The following is a 14,618-nucleotide window of genomic DNA, read 5'->3' on the forward strand; positions in this document are numbered from 1 at the left end:
CCACAGGTGCTTCTCCCCTGCCCCAGTGGGCTGGGGGTGCAGGTGAGGCAGGCTATGCACTTGGCGTCCGTCCAGCTCCAGGTTCCGGGGAATCAGCTTCCACCTGGAGTTTGAGAACGCAGCTCAGAGGTGGTTCATCTGTCTCACGGTGAGGCAACTGCCTCCTGGGGACAATATTTAAGGAAGATCCTCTTGGCCAGTTCGACTGTGTCACCTTGGGGCCTAGTGGGATACTGGTGGGAGCCAAGAACGAAGGCCAGCTCCGCCTGGAAGACGAGTTTGTCAAAGGCATGCTGTTGGAAAGGGGTGCCCTGGGCCAGGCTCTTGGCCAGGGCCTCCATAAAGAGATGCCAGCGCGGGGTATAGTAGTCGGCCACCAGCCCAGCCAGCTGCTTGTTGGCGTAGTCCAAGATGTTGCCCTCTGGTCCCCACAGGGTCAGCTGGTAGCGGCTATTCTGCTCATACAACTGGGCCTCTGCCTCACTGCTCGCTGCAGCCCGGGCCTGCTGCAGCCAGCTGCCCAGCAGAAAGCGGCTGTCTGTGGCCAGCACCTTGTCCAGGGCAGGCAGGAGTTCGTAGGCTAGAATGCCTCCAGCTCTCAGCAGGGGCACTAGCTCCTTAGCCAGGTAGGCGGTCCTGGCCTTCTCGTAGTATACACTGACCAGCTCCTGCAGCGCCTGCCGAGTGATGTCCAGCAGGTCGTAGCGGAAGGTAGGACTGGTGGCCAGGGTTGGGGCAGCTGTGAGCAGCAGGTGCCAGGCCTTAAACACATCTGAGCGGTTGTACCATGTGGTGGTGTTCATCTGGAGGGAAGGCCGCCTGACCAGTGGGCTGTGGTTGTGTCCCCGGCAGGTGTCACCAGAGCAGTTGTACACGCTCTGCAACAGCAACCTCCAGGCAGCCTCTGCGTCAGGCTGGGAGGCCCCATACCGCCGCCTGGCCCAGTCTGTCACCCACGCCTCAAGGTCCTGCACTGGGTCCTTCCGCCAGCCCAGCTCAGCCATGAGGGCGTAGACCACCTCGTTCTGGCCAATACCCTCAGGCACGATGCCCGTGCCGACCATGGTGGAGTTGGGGAAGCGGCGGGCAGCAGCGGGGCCTTGATTGACGGCTCCCAGAGCCCCAAACAGGCCATGGTTGCCCCCGAAGTTGTGGAGCATGCACCAGATGAAGGGCTGACCCTGGAAGGAGTCACTGCGGCTATACACGGGCTCGTTCTCAGCGAACAGGTCCAGCACCAGGAGGCGGCCACGGGGCACAGCCCTCAGCACCGCCTTGAGCTGGGAGGGCCCCCAGAACTGGGGCTGGTGCTGGAAAAGCCAGCCTTGGAGCAGCCACACAGCTTCAGGATCCACTGCAGTGGGGTGGGAGGGAGGGACAGAAGAGGGTGATGAGAAGAGAGGGGCCTGCCTACGGATGCAAACAAGTCCCCCACTCCCTCCTGCCTTCCTCCCTCAGGTCCACTGGGTCACACAGAGCCCCCCCAAGCAAGTCCCACCCCTTCCGTTATGGGCTTGCTCTTCAGGCACTTGCCCTGAGCTACTCTGACCCTGTCAGGGACCTCAAGGCAATTGCTGTAACCTGTGGCCTTGGAAACCCACAAGCTGACAACTGGTGTCCAAGTGCAAGCCACAGAGAAGCCAGAGCTAGACACACTGTCTGCCCGGCATCGGAGGCTTTTGTCTCCTTGGAAACCCATGACTACAGTTCTTTGATGGAAAGTGAGACAGCCACCAGCATCCGTGCTTTAGGTGGGTGTTTTCAGGAGCTGGAAAACACTATTGTATACCACTCTGTATGCATCAGATTGGTCTTTAAGGTACGCGGAAACAAACATAGTGGAAAAACTTTCTATCTGATGTCCTGCCTCAAAAATTGCAATCATCAACGTTGCTATGTTGGGTCAATAAATACAGCACAGTAGGGTGGGATGGGCTGCTGGCCCTGGTGCCTCTAAGCCTGGGACCCTGGCTACTCGCTTTGCTAGTTACTTTGTGTGCTCTCATTCTTCCAGCGCCTGTCTTCCAGCCTTGCTTGTTGCAGCCTGGAACCCCAGCTCTGGGTCAGCGCCAGCTAAGCAGTGTGACCACTAGGATGTCCAGGGAGCTTGCAGAAGCACACACTCTGGGTCCCCAGCTGCTGGCCCTTCTGACTGCAGAAATCCAGGGTGATGCCCAGGAATCTGCATGTCTGACCCTGCTAGGGTTCGAGTGTGTCGGCCAGCGCATGTGTGATGAATTTGAGCCCCACTGTGAGGTCTCAGGAGGGCAGAAGCTGAATCTGGCCAGTGTTCATAGGAGAGGCCTCTGGGAGGCGGCTGGGACTAGGCCAAGGTCAAGGGGGAATCTCAGTGGCTCCCTAAGGAGACAGCAGAGAAGACACTGCGCATACTCCCTGTCTTCTGCCAGGGGCTGGGGGATGCCCTGCACCCCTGCACAGCTCTGTCAGCAGGAGGACCATTGCCCGAGATGGACCTGCCCTTGGAACTGGACTTTAAGCTGAAATGAGCTTGTTCAACTACCTGGTTTCCTTGTACCTGGGCAAGTGTTACACTGCTGGGAGAGAGGCAGCCAGGAGCTGGCTATTTGGGCCAAATTTGTGTTAACTAGACCAGTGTGCCAGCCTAGTTACTTATTCTTTTGTTGTTGTTTTTTTGTTTGTTTGTTTGTTTTGTTTAGGTAAGTCAAGAAAGGCAGTAAACTCCTGGCCAGGACACGCTACCACAGCCCCCAGGTTGGGGGTGGGGAAGGGCTATAAACTACTCAGGAAAGACAGTCTGGGGACTATTGGAGTGGGAGTGGCTCAGGGCAGGTTTGACAGGGAAGGAATGACTTCTGGGATCTTCTATGGACCAGGCCACTGCACTTGCAGGTAGCAAGAGAGCTGAGATAGAGTGGTTTGGGGGGGAGGGGACAAGAGGGCATGTCTGAGTCAGGCCAAGGCATCCACACATGTGGGAAACCTGAACTGGGCTAAATGGTATTGCCTGCCACCCTATGGTGCATATAAAAGCTGGGGGTCGGGGTTGTGCCTGGCTGGGCTAGGCTGTGGTACCTCCTGGTGAGTGTCAGCACAGGGGGTGGGCCATGTCAGGCTGGGCTACAGCACCCACTAGAATGTAAGACAACTGGATCTGGGGGCAGATTTCTGTAGGAGACTTATGCGCTCCCCTCTGTGGGACTGCAACACCCACTGGTTTATGCAGAGAGCTGGGGATGGTTATAAGGCCGAGGCAGGCTGGACCATAGAACTCACCTAACAGGAATCTACCTAACACTCATAGGAGCTGGGGCCAGGCTGTAGCACTGCTGCCACATGCAAGGGATGGGACTGAGGGCAGCCCATGCCAAGCAAGGGCTGTTGCTCCCGCTGGCTCTCATGAGATCGGGGACTGGCAGCAGGCCTGGTAGGGGAATTTGAGAAACTTTCCTACTAGGCTGCAGCTCCTACTAGGGAGCATGGGAGCTGGGGCTGAAGGTAGGCCAAGCTAGGTCAGCCTCAGCACCCACTGGCACACACGAGAGCCAGGACAAAGTGGGTTGCACCTGGCTAGGCTGGACTACAACACCCACCAGCAAGAGCTGAGGCTGCAGCTGGGCCATGCCAGGCTGGAATGAAGCACCTGCCAGCATGTGCAAGACCTGGGTTTGGGAATGGGCCAGGTAGGGGAACTTTGGGGACTTTCCTGCTGGCTGCAGCTCCCACTGGTGACTGTGAGAGCTGGGGCTAGGGGTGGACCAGGTAGGGCTAGGGTATAGCATCTATCAGTTCATGTGAGACATATAGGGCTGGGCAGAACTGCATCTACCAGTATGTGCAATGGCTGGTGCAGGTGACAGACTGCATGTGACCCTGTACAGCCTGACACACACAGAATCAAGTCTGAGGTCACCCCAAATGAGGTTTCTTGGAAGACTCCTTGACTAGATCGCTGGACTCAGACAATGGCCACAGGAAAAATCACAGGATCTGTGGTTCAACCTTGCAGTACATGTATCAGGACTGGGCCTCCTCAGTTGCTGATGCCAGTGCAGTGGACAGCACACCTAGATGCACATGGGATGTGATGGCCAGCTCATCGAGGCCATCAGGGGACGGTGACTGCCTTGTCAGAGGATGGAAAGCAGAACAGGTGGATTTTGTCAACTTTCTCCACCCTGGAGCAGCGAAAGCAACAACTTCTCAGATCCATCAAAACCACTCAAGTAACACCTTCAGAACAATCTTTCCCACATCAGGGTTTCTAAGACGTCATCAGATGAGAGTCCCCCATCCCTGGGTGCTGACACTGTTTGACAGTAAAGAGTGGCCCCTTTCTTCTCCTCCCCTGCAGATACAGGAGAAAAAATAAACAAACCTGAAACATGGGCCCCACCCACCTTCCTCCCTACCTGACCCTCCCCGCGCTAATTGGAGACCCACATGGGCATGCAGCTCTCTCAACTATGTAAAAAATATTTAAAAGGAAATGAAAATTTGGAAAAAAAAAAGAAATGAGTCAATTTCTTTCATAAAGCCCCAAGCCTCTGGCTGCATGACAGCAATGGCAGCAGACTATACAGAAACTGGGTGCTGGGGAGTGGAGTCGCTGTTGTCGCTACCTCCGAACGGCATCAGTGGCTCAGGGAGGAGGCGGTCAGCCAAGGCCGACAGAGCTGGGAGGAGCAAGTAGAGGTCTGGGCGTCGCAGGACTGCGTCTCAGTCCCAAGAGTTTGTGCCAAGCTGAGGTGACGTCATATCTGCTTTTACAGTGGGATTTGGGAGCCATAGAAGCCTTGTGATGCAGTGGGTGAAGCCACTGCCTGCTGCACCAGCATCCCTTATGGGCACTGGCCTGTGTCCCGGCTGCTCCGCTTCCCATCCAGCTCCCTGCTTGTGGCCTGGGAAAGCAGTCGAGGACGGCCCAGGGCTTTGGGACCCTGTACCCGCGTGGGAGACCTGGAGGAAGCTCCTGCCTCCAGCCTGACCCAGCCCTGGCCATTTCAGCCATGTGGGGAGCGAATCAAAGGATGGAAGAGTCTTTCTCTCCCTGTAACTCTGCCTCCCAAATAAATAAATAAATAAATAATTTCAAGAAATGATTGTAACCCGAAACAAACAAACAAACAAAAAAAAACCACCATTCGGTTACACCGGGAGAAACATCAGTCTCCAAGAATCACAGAAATTTAAAAAGTATTTGTTTTCCTATTCTGGATGTAACTGGGAAGACCCACTGTAGGGGAGGCATTCCGCAAGGATCAGGAATGCCCCAAGGATGGACGATGTGAAACAAAATTACTTCAGAAATGACTAACCTGGGTGAGATCTTAAGGAAAATATGTGTGAACCGAAAGCTTCCAGGAAAATCAACACGTTCCCAAGGACAAACCCGGGAAGACCAAAGGGCAAACAACCCAAAGTGGGCTCCGGTCCTCCATGCTCCCCTAGCAAGGTAGCTGGCCTCCATGCCTGCCAGCCAGGACCAACCCCACAGGGCACCCTCATGGTTCCACTTCTGTCCCCACTCTCAGGAAGTCACCCTGATCTTCCTCGAGGTTTCTGGAGCTCCAGCTGCCCACTTCCTGGTGGAATAAGAAGCCATTCTGGCCAGGGGCCCATCCCTTCTGACCCTGGAGGGGCAGGGAGGAGGCCTGGCGGGCCAGGCACCCACTGGCTGCGGGCACAGCTCCTGGACTATGGTCTGCATCCCTGCCTCAGTTGGCAACAAGGTGAAAGGCTGTACGAGACCTTCAAGGGCTCGCGCTTGACGACCCTTGGCTGGGCAGGGCGTCACGCTCCCTGGGATGCAGCCCAGGTTAAGGATGAAGCAACAGATAGCAAAAGGGACAAGGGTTATTTGTCTAACTAGGTCAGCCAGCCAGCCAACAATCACTCACGCTGGGCTTTGTCCCTGCTTGCCCCATCCATTTCCATATGCGCCGCCCCCAATTCTTGTTGCAAAATGAATGTGGCTGCTTCCATGACAGCAAGGGGGAGGGGGCTAGCGGTCCCTTGGGGGGCAGTGGTTCGGACAACTCCTTCCCACCCCAGGCAGTGTACCTGCGGTCATGGCCTCAAAGACGGCGGCTGTAGCCGCAGCCAGGTAGGAGGGCTCCGACGAGGGGGGCTGCATCTCATTGAATGTGTCGGCTCCATAAACATGGTCGCTGCCAAACTCTCGGGTCAGCTCCCGAAGGAAGAGGCTCCCGATGATGGGGAACAGGGGGTCCCCTGGCGCCAGCAGGAAGGGGCAGGAGTAGGAACAGTTGAAGTGCCCCCAGCTGCCTAGCTGGGTGACATTGACCTGAGGGAACACCCTGGGGAGAGGGGAGCCAGAGCTCAGGTATTGCTGAAAACTGACAAGCATCTCCTGACTTCCACAAGGCCTGTTACTCATGTGGCCCACAATCATCCCCCAGCCCCCAGGCTCTCTGAGTCAGCACCTTCCTTCTCCCCCCTCCCCCAAGGGCAGGGCCAGCTCCTGATGTTGTCTGACTTCCAGGGTGATCTGTTACTCATCTGACCCATAGCCCCTCTCGCCCCAGGCTCGCTGATTCAGCTAGCAGTCAGCTCCAGGCGCCTCCAGCTGCCTGGACCTCTAGGCCTTTGCATACAAGGAGTTCTCTGTCCTCCCTGCATCCCCCAGCTCCTCTTCAACATCCCTCAAGCTTCACTCACCTGGAAAGCTTTTCCTAGCCCCTCCACCCTCGTTCCCACTGTTGGAGGAAGCATCTGGCTCACCAAAGATCAGGGCCCTTTCCGCATAGTCCTGCCCTTGTCACTGCACTGTGTGCCACTGCCAATGCAGCCCCCTTCCATGGCAGACCTGCACAGAGGAGGCCGCCAAGGGAAGTGGCAGGATCCCCAGGGTGAGGGGAGATTTCCCCTGGTCCCAAGAGATGGGGGTGAGGGCGGCCCCGGGTGTAGCAGAGGATTGAGGGGGCAGTTCTACTATGCTGCCACATGAGGGCGCAGTCATGTCCTGACAGCCAAGGTCAACACAGATACAAGATTGGTAGGGTAAGGGTTAGAGATACAGATAGGGACAAAGATAGAGACAGGCACATAGACACACTATGCAGAGACAGACAAGGAGATAGGCATAAAGTGAAAGGGAACCGGGAGAGAGCAGTGCAGGAAGGTGGGAGGGAGGAAAAGGAGAGGATGGGAGAGGATTGGAGCCAGAGTCGTGGTGTCACATCTTTCAGGACATAAAGAATTCCCAGCCCGAGCTGAGTGGCGGACGAGGGTGGCTCTCACCTGGTGATGGCCTTGGGGACGTGCCCAGCGAAGGCAGGCAGCACCGCGGTCATGCCGAATGAGCGCATGCGCTCCAGGATGCGGTGCTGCAGCAACAGCAGGGAGCTGATGAACGGTGCTGCCATGGCCTCCCGGTGGGCGGGCAGAGGGACCCCACCTCGGCTGCCCGCAGCATCCACATGGTCCCCCTGGGAGCCCCAAGGCTGGTCGACATTCTCTGGCCGTCCCTCTTTCTCCCTGTGGTCTTACCTGCAGGTAAAGCTGCTTGCGGTGCCAGGAGGCGGGCAGGGGGCCACCCCACGTGTGCAGGTTGCCCATGCGCCCCCAGGCCAGGAAGGCAGGACCCGTGAAGTATTCATCAACCTCCGACTGGGTCAGGCCCAGGCCCAGGTATACCTGAGAGGATAAGGACAGCCACACATAGAAACGCATTCTTCTCCACGGATTCATTTTCACCTTCCCTGTACTTAGCGCTGAGACAAAAAGTAAGCTCCTACCTGCCAGGCGCCCACTGCCAGAAGGGCGTGAGATACACCTGGCACAGGTGAGCTCACTGTGTGCAGAGGAGGTGGGACACAGGGAGGGGTTGGGGGAGCTGCATGGTCAAGGCTGCCTGCACAGAAGGGGGAACTGGGGCAGCCCCAGGAGCAGCCAGATCACAGGTGGGCTCCCAGGGAGGGAGGGGATGAAGGCTGCGGGGAATGCCACAGTGGGCAGAGTCAGGTGATGAGCCGTGCTGGGGTCACCAGGAGGAAGGAGTCTCCCCCCACCTCTCCTACACCCAGTGTTGGTGAGCCTGTGACTGTGTTTAGGGAGTCCACGTGCAGGCCACAGACACCCCCAGGCTTCAGTGTGGTGTTCGGGTGGGCACACACCTGCTGCCAGATGGCCTCCTGGCCGCTCCAGGCCAGCGCCAGGTTGATGCCATTCAGGGCCATCCAGTCGATCTCCTGCTCCCAGCGGGCCCAGTCCCACCACACGAACGAGTAGCTTTGCGTGCACACATTCTGGTAATAGCGGTACCTGTAGGCACGGGTAGGGGGGCTGAGGACAAGTGCCAGAGGGTCCTGTCCCTCATTGGGCTGAAACTTGGGCATCTGAGCGTATTCCATTTGCCTGTGACGTGTCAGAGCCCCTGCTCTGGGAACTGCTCCCTCAAGGGCAGGGTGCCGCTATCCCGCATTCTAACGCTGCTGGCTCTGATGTGTGATGCTTTGCTTGCTGTGGGGAGGGGGACCGGCAGGCAGCTTCAAACAGAGGTTGGGAGTGCAAGTGCACTGGGCGTCACCGGGCACGCTCTCACAACCTGCTCGGTGGGGCTCGGACATCGCTACTGCCACCCTTCCGATGGGCCGCCAGGCGTCCGGTGTCACGGGCAGAGCCGAACTTGGGAGGCGGACTTGCTGCACGGCGAGGCCAGCGCTGGCTTCGCAGGCCTCCAGCCTAGGCAGGAGCGCGGCGGGGACTCCAGGAAGCTGGAGGTGGCCGCCGGGAGCAGCGAGGGCCTGGCGGGTGCGATACCTGTGGGGCGTGGCCTCCGTCAGCTCCTCGGGCACTGCGGGCAGCGGGCGCGGCAGGTGCAGCTGCGAGCCGGACCAGGCCACGTGGCAGCCGCAGAAATCGCGCAGGTAGCGGTGCAGCCCGGCGGCCGCCGCCACACCGCTGGAGCCGCACACCCGCACGGGCGTCCCGCCGCCGCCGCCGCTCAGCCTGTAGGTGTCCAAGCCGGACTCGGCCGCCAGCGCGCGCTCCACCGACACCACGAACTCGGCCGCCCGCTCGGGCCCCAGCAGCCGGGCGACGAGCGCCCGCACGGCCGCCGCCTCCCGGGCCTCATCGCCGGCCGAGCCCCCGGCCAACAGCAGGAACCCCAGAGCTGTGGCCAACGTCGCCGCCGGCATGGTGTCCGCCCGGGGGTGGCCGCGCCCACCATCAGCCAATCTGGGATCCGGGACTTGGAGGGACGGGACGGTCAGCGCCCAATCAGCTGCGCATCTCGGGTCACGTGGACGCGAGAGCCGAGCGGCGGCTGCGGTGGGGCGCCTTGGACTTCCGGGTCTCGGACTGCGCCCTCGGGGCGTCCTCTGACCTCACCAGGTGGCGGAGCGCGAGACCCCAGCAACGTCGGAGGCCCCCCACAGACGGCAGAGACCCAGCTGGGGGGCAGTGTGTTCTCACGCGCAGAGCCTGCCCCTGCCATCCATCCACCTAACGACTTTGGGGTTGACTTTGCATGGGCACAGCTGGCCACCGCGCTGGTCTGCAGGAAGCAAACCCTCACACGGCTGCGAGACTGCAAGGGTGTGTTGAGGCCCCCCAGTCCCATGCTTCCAAGAGGAATCCTGGGATGAACTGGAACCTGCTGGAAGGAGTGGGAGGGGGAAAAAGACCCCGAGGCCCAGTGCTGGGGGTGTTGGAGGAGCTAAGTGACCCAGAACCGGGCAGGAGCCTGGTGAGGGCACTCCACCCCACAGTGCCAGGGCTCAGGGCAGCAGTCGTCATGCTGAGGGCTGGGGGACAGAGTGATGGGATAGGGAATGTGTGTATGGGGTATATGTGTCTGCTAGCAGATGGGAGGGCAGTGCTGGGTGGAGAGTATGGGACTCCCACAACAGAGCTGCCCATCACTGAATTCCAGGCCCTGGGACTCGTCCAGCTGCTGCCTGTGCAAGGCATGGCTGACTGTGGCCAGCTGTGGCCGGTGGGGGAGAGAGTAGTGGGCTCTTTATATATGAAGATTTGAGAGAGAGAGAGAGAGAGAGAGAGAGAGAGAGAGAGAGAGGCTGATTTCATCTCTTGTTTCATTCCCCAAATGCTGCCTTGGTCAGGACTGGGACAGGCTGAAATCAGGAACCAGGAGCTCCCTCCCTGTCGCCCACATGGCTGCATGAGGGCAGGAAGCTGCATCCTGGCCCTAGATGTGAGGCTGTGTTGTCAGGCGAGCAAGAATGCAAAGGAGAGAGGGACAAAGAAATGGCTGAGAGTTCTGGTAAGACAGGAGGGGGACCCGAGATCTGGGTGCCCCGTAAGGAAGTGTGTACCCAACTGCGTCACCGGGCTGGGCACAGGCTGGGGTTGGGTCCACAGGAGCTGAGGTCGGGGCAGGGTTAGGGTTGGTCCGCCCGAGAGCCTGGCAGGAGCTGAGGTCAGAGTGTCTTTTTTCCTGCACCCTCCAAGCACAGAAGGGAGCTGGACAGGTCAGGTCCAGGCTGATGTTCAGATGGGAAGCAAAGTGATGGAGGAAAGGGAAGTGTGAGCATACAGGTCCCGGCCTGCCTCCCCTCTCCCTACAAGGTCCTGGGTCATCCTTGGCCTTCCCAGGTGCTTTGGCAGGGAGCTGGATTGCTTTTATTTAGTTAGTTTTGGAAAATCAGATATACAGAGAAGAGGAGGGACAGAGAGGAGGATCTTCTGTCTACTGATTTCATTCCCCAAGTGGCCAGTGCTGCACCAATCCAAAGCCAGGAGCCCAGAGCCTCTTCTGAGTCTTCCATGCAGGTGCAGGATCCCAAGGCTTTGGGCCAACCTTGACTGCTTTCCCAGGCCACAGGCAGGGAGCTGGATGGGAATCAGGGCTGCTGGGATTAGAACTGATGCCTATATGGGATCCTGGCGCGTGCAAGGCGAGGACTTTAGCCACTAGCCTACAGGGCTTAGGTAGCTGGATTGAAAGGGGAGCAGTTGGGACTGGGGCTGGTACTGTTATGGGATGTGGAGCTGCAAGTGGCGGCTTCATCTGCAGTTGCCACAACCCTAGCACCAGAGGGCTTTAGATAGGCCACTCTTGGGGCTGGCACTTGGCCTGGCAGTGAACACACCATTGACTTGGAGTTCTTGCTTCAGCTTCCTGTCGGTGATGACTCAGGTGGTTGGATTCCTCTTACCTGTGTGTGGCACCTGAGTTGGGGAGCAAGCAGGACAGCCTTTCTCATTCTTTCTAAATTGATTCTAAGTCTTCTGCAGGTAGGTGTGGATTTTTCTGGATGGCTAGGACCTTAGGGATAAGGAGAGGACAAGTTATGGGTGGTGCCGTGTAGAGAATCCAGGGCAAGAACAATGGATGAGAGAAAAGTTTCAGGATGTTCTAGATTTAATGACAGATTGAAAGGGAAGAGATGAGGCAAGCTGGTCAAAAAGCTACAGGCCGTGGCCGGCACCTGTGTGGTGCCGCAGGTTACACCGCTGGATGCCGGCTCCCCACTTCAGATTGCCGGCTGCTCTGCTTCTGATTCAGCTCCCTGCTAAAGCAGCAGAGTGTGGCCCGAGTGCGTGGGCTTCTACCCTCTAAGGGGGAGACCTGGAAGCAGCTGAAGGTCCTCATTGTCCTGGCCTGGGAAAAACACATATGTCTGCCAACAACAGCAACAGAAAGCTGCTGGGTAGAAGATCCCAAGGCCAAGGGTGTTCCACATTCCTGCCCGTGACCGCTGCCGTGCCCTGCTGCACCCCTGCCAGCCCAGCAGCAGCCTGCATTGTCCTTTCCACCTCCACCTGCAGCTGTGGGGGACTGTCCCCAAACTAGCTGGCATCAACAGTAGCTAACTGAGCCCATTCATCTTAGAACCTCCTCACTTGGCCTCGGGAGTTCTGGTTTCAAGCCTGTCTGGTTTGCTGCTGCCCTGCTAAGGCAGGAGGTGCACCAAGCCACTCCTGCAGGGGGAGTGTGTGCCCCTCCACTCCCTCCAGCCCTCTACTCAGTTTCATGAACAAGGAAATTCTCAGGCCTTTTTGGGAAGCAGCTCCAAGACCGGCCCCCAGGGGTCCTCCTATAGGACTTGGGTGTTGCACTGTGGCGGGTCACTCTCTGGCCTTCTGCTCTTCTTTCTTCTCCCTCCCCAGGGCAGCTCATGCCCACTAGAGCTAGCCTGAAGCCAACCCCAAAGCCCAGGAATGTTATTTAACCTTTCCTCACCTTTCTGACAGTGGCTGATCCTTGTAGATATTGAGTCACACAGAAGTCATGCCTTGTCTCTGGTGGCAGGAATGCTGTGCAGAGATCACCAGGTCCGGGACACAACTGGCATGGCTAGCCTTTCCGCTGAGGTGGCCACCACCTTTAGAAAGCCTCCAAATCCCATGACACTGTAGCTGGGGATCTGTTTTGCTTTTCTCTTGCTAATGTCTTCCACAGAGGCACTGGCTGCAACTCTCACTCTGGGAGAGACAGAGGAGCCCACCCTTCTGTGTCCCAAAAGGGATGGCTGCTTTGGATATTCTGAAAACTGCACTTAAAGACAAGTACCCGTGCAAGGCTCAACTGGCTGCTCCTGTACCTGTAAGCATCAGCATCCCATATGGGCACCAGTACATGTCCCAGCTGCTGTACTTCCCATCCAGTTCCTTAATGATCTGGGAAAGCAGCAGAGAGCCCAAAATGCTTGGGTATCTGTATCCACATGGGAGTACTGGAAGAAGCTCCTGGCACCTGGCTTTAGACTGGTCCAGCTCTGGCTGTAGTGGTATTTAGGGAGTGAGTGAACCAGCAGGTCGAAGATCTATTTCTCCCTCTCTTTCCCCGTGACTCTTTCAAGTGAACTAAATCTTTCAAAAAAGGTCAAAGTGGTATGGTACATTACTGTGTATGTGAAAAAAAATGAGGAGCTCTCAAACAGAAGGTGCCCTGGGGTAGTAGGATGCTGGTGCGGAAATCTTGACTTTCTAATATGGCCTTACAGTGACACATGATTTTCTGCATTAAGTGATACAAGGAGGCTGGGCTCTGCTTGCCGTCCATCTCGTTACTTTTTTTTTTTTTTAAAGATTTACTTATTTTTATTGGAAAGGCAGACATACAGAGAGGAGGAGAGAGGAAGATCTTCCGATCAATGGTTCACTCCCCAAGTGACCTCAATGGCTGGAGCTGAGCCAATCCGAAGCCAGGAGCTCTTCTGGGTCTCCCACGCAGGTGCAGGGTCCCAATTCTCTGGGCCGTCCTCGACTGCTTTCCCAGGCCACAAGCAGGGAGCTGGATGGGAAGCGGGGCTGCCGGGATTAGAACTGCGACGACATGGGATCCTGGTGCTTGCAAGGCAAGGACTTTAACCACTACACTGTTACACCAGGCCCAGTCTCGTTACATTTTTGCTCTGGACCTGTCTGTGCTCTATCCACACGCATCAGGGCCAGGCTCACTCTCCACCCTGCTCGGGCCTGGCCAACCGACTCTGCCTGTCACAGCCCATCTTGACTAAGGAGGAAAGAAACCTTCCCAGCGTGACCACCAGGGAGCAGCCAGAGGCTAGGACATGCCCTGGGGAGGCAGGTGGCTCCTCCCAGGCTGCCAGCAGGCCTTGGACGCCATTCCCCTAGCTCCCCAGGGGCAGAAAGGGGGGGCGATCACACACAGGGAGTGCTGCCACTGTCCCCTCCCACCCCCATCCCCCAGGGTCTCAGGGCTGAGACTTCCCAGGCACAGCAGACCTCATCCCCCACACTGGTTCTGGGCTTGATGAGGCTGTTCCCTGGCCAGGGGCCCAGGCCCACCAGACAGATGGCAAGGTGGAGGGCGTTCCTTGTGTTAGCATGTCCCTTGAGAATGATCCAGCCTCTTCCTCGCCCCATCTCCAGGGCTCTGGAGCTTCCAGCACATTCCTGGCTCCTCAGTGGCTGGGCTAGATGCCGCCCAAGGCCACTAGACCAAGGGAATGTGGTCCAGCCAAGGACCCTCTGGCCCTGTGCTACCAGCTTCTATCACAGGGGACGGAGTCTTCACCTCAGGTCTCTCCGGCTCCCCTTTTATTCAGATTGTATGCCTTAAGATTATTTCATTTGAGGGCCCGGTGGCGTGGCCTAGTGGCTAAAGTCCTCGCCTTGAAAGCCCCGGGATCCCATGTGGGCGCCGGTTCTAATCCCGGCAGCTCCACTTCCCATCCAGCTCCCTGCTTGTGGCCTGGGAAAGCAGGAGAGGACAGCTCAAAGCTTTGGGACTCTGCACCCGTGTGGGAGACCCGGAAGAAGTTCCTGGTTCCCAGCTTCGGATTGGCGCATACCAGCCCGTTGCGGCTCACTTGGGGAGTGAAACATCGGATGGAAGATCTTCCTCTCTGTCTCTCCTCCTCTCTGTATATCTGGCTTTCCAATAATAATAAAATCTTAAAAAAAAAAGATTATTTCATTTGACAAAATGAGCAACCATCCGCCAGTTCACTTTTGAATGCCCTCTACAGCCAGATGCTGGAAACTCAATCCCAGTCTCCCGTGTGAGTGGCAGAGACCTGGCCACTGGCACCGTCATCACCGCCTCCCAGGGTCGGCATCAGCAGGAAGCTGCAGTCAGGAGCCAGAAGTGGGAATTGTGCAGGTTGGCATGAACTGAGGCACCCCAACTCGGAAAACGGGCACCTTAACTGGCGTCTCACTGCAGACTCAGTGCCTGC

At 57.6% G+C, this 14,618-nt stretch overlaps 1 protein-coding gene across 1 annotated transcript; it reads right to left on the bottom strand.

Annotated features, from left to right (window-relative positions):
• Nucleotides 1-27: 27 nt before the first annotated feature.
• Nucleotides 28-9,184, bottom strand: NAGLU (N-acetyl-alpha-glucosaminidase). Its single transcript, XM_058675978.1, has 6 exons — nucleotides 8,764-9,184; nucleotides 8,118-8,265; nucleotides 7,492-7,638; nucleotides 7,243-7,328; nucleotides 6,043-6,299; nucleotides 28-1,354 (listed from the first exon to the last, which is right to left on the bottom strand). The coding sequence occupies exons 1-6, from the start codon at nucleotides 9,141-9,143 to the stop codon at nucleotides 144-146; spliced, it is 2,229 nt and encodes a 742-aa protein (XP_058531961.1). The 5' UTR covers nucleotides 9,144-9,184; the 3' UTR covers nucleotides 28-143.
• Nucleotides 9,185-14,618: the final 5,434 nt, after the last annotated feature.

The sequence above is a fragment of the Ochotona princeps genome, chromosome 17 (assembly GCF_030435755.1).
Source record: "Ochotona princeps isolate mOchPri1 chromosome 17, mOchPri1.hap1, whole genome shotgun sequence".
NCBI classification, from domain to species: Eukaryota; Metazoa; Chordata; class Mammalia; order Lagomorpha; family Ochotonidae; genus Ochotona; species Ochotona princeps.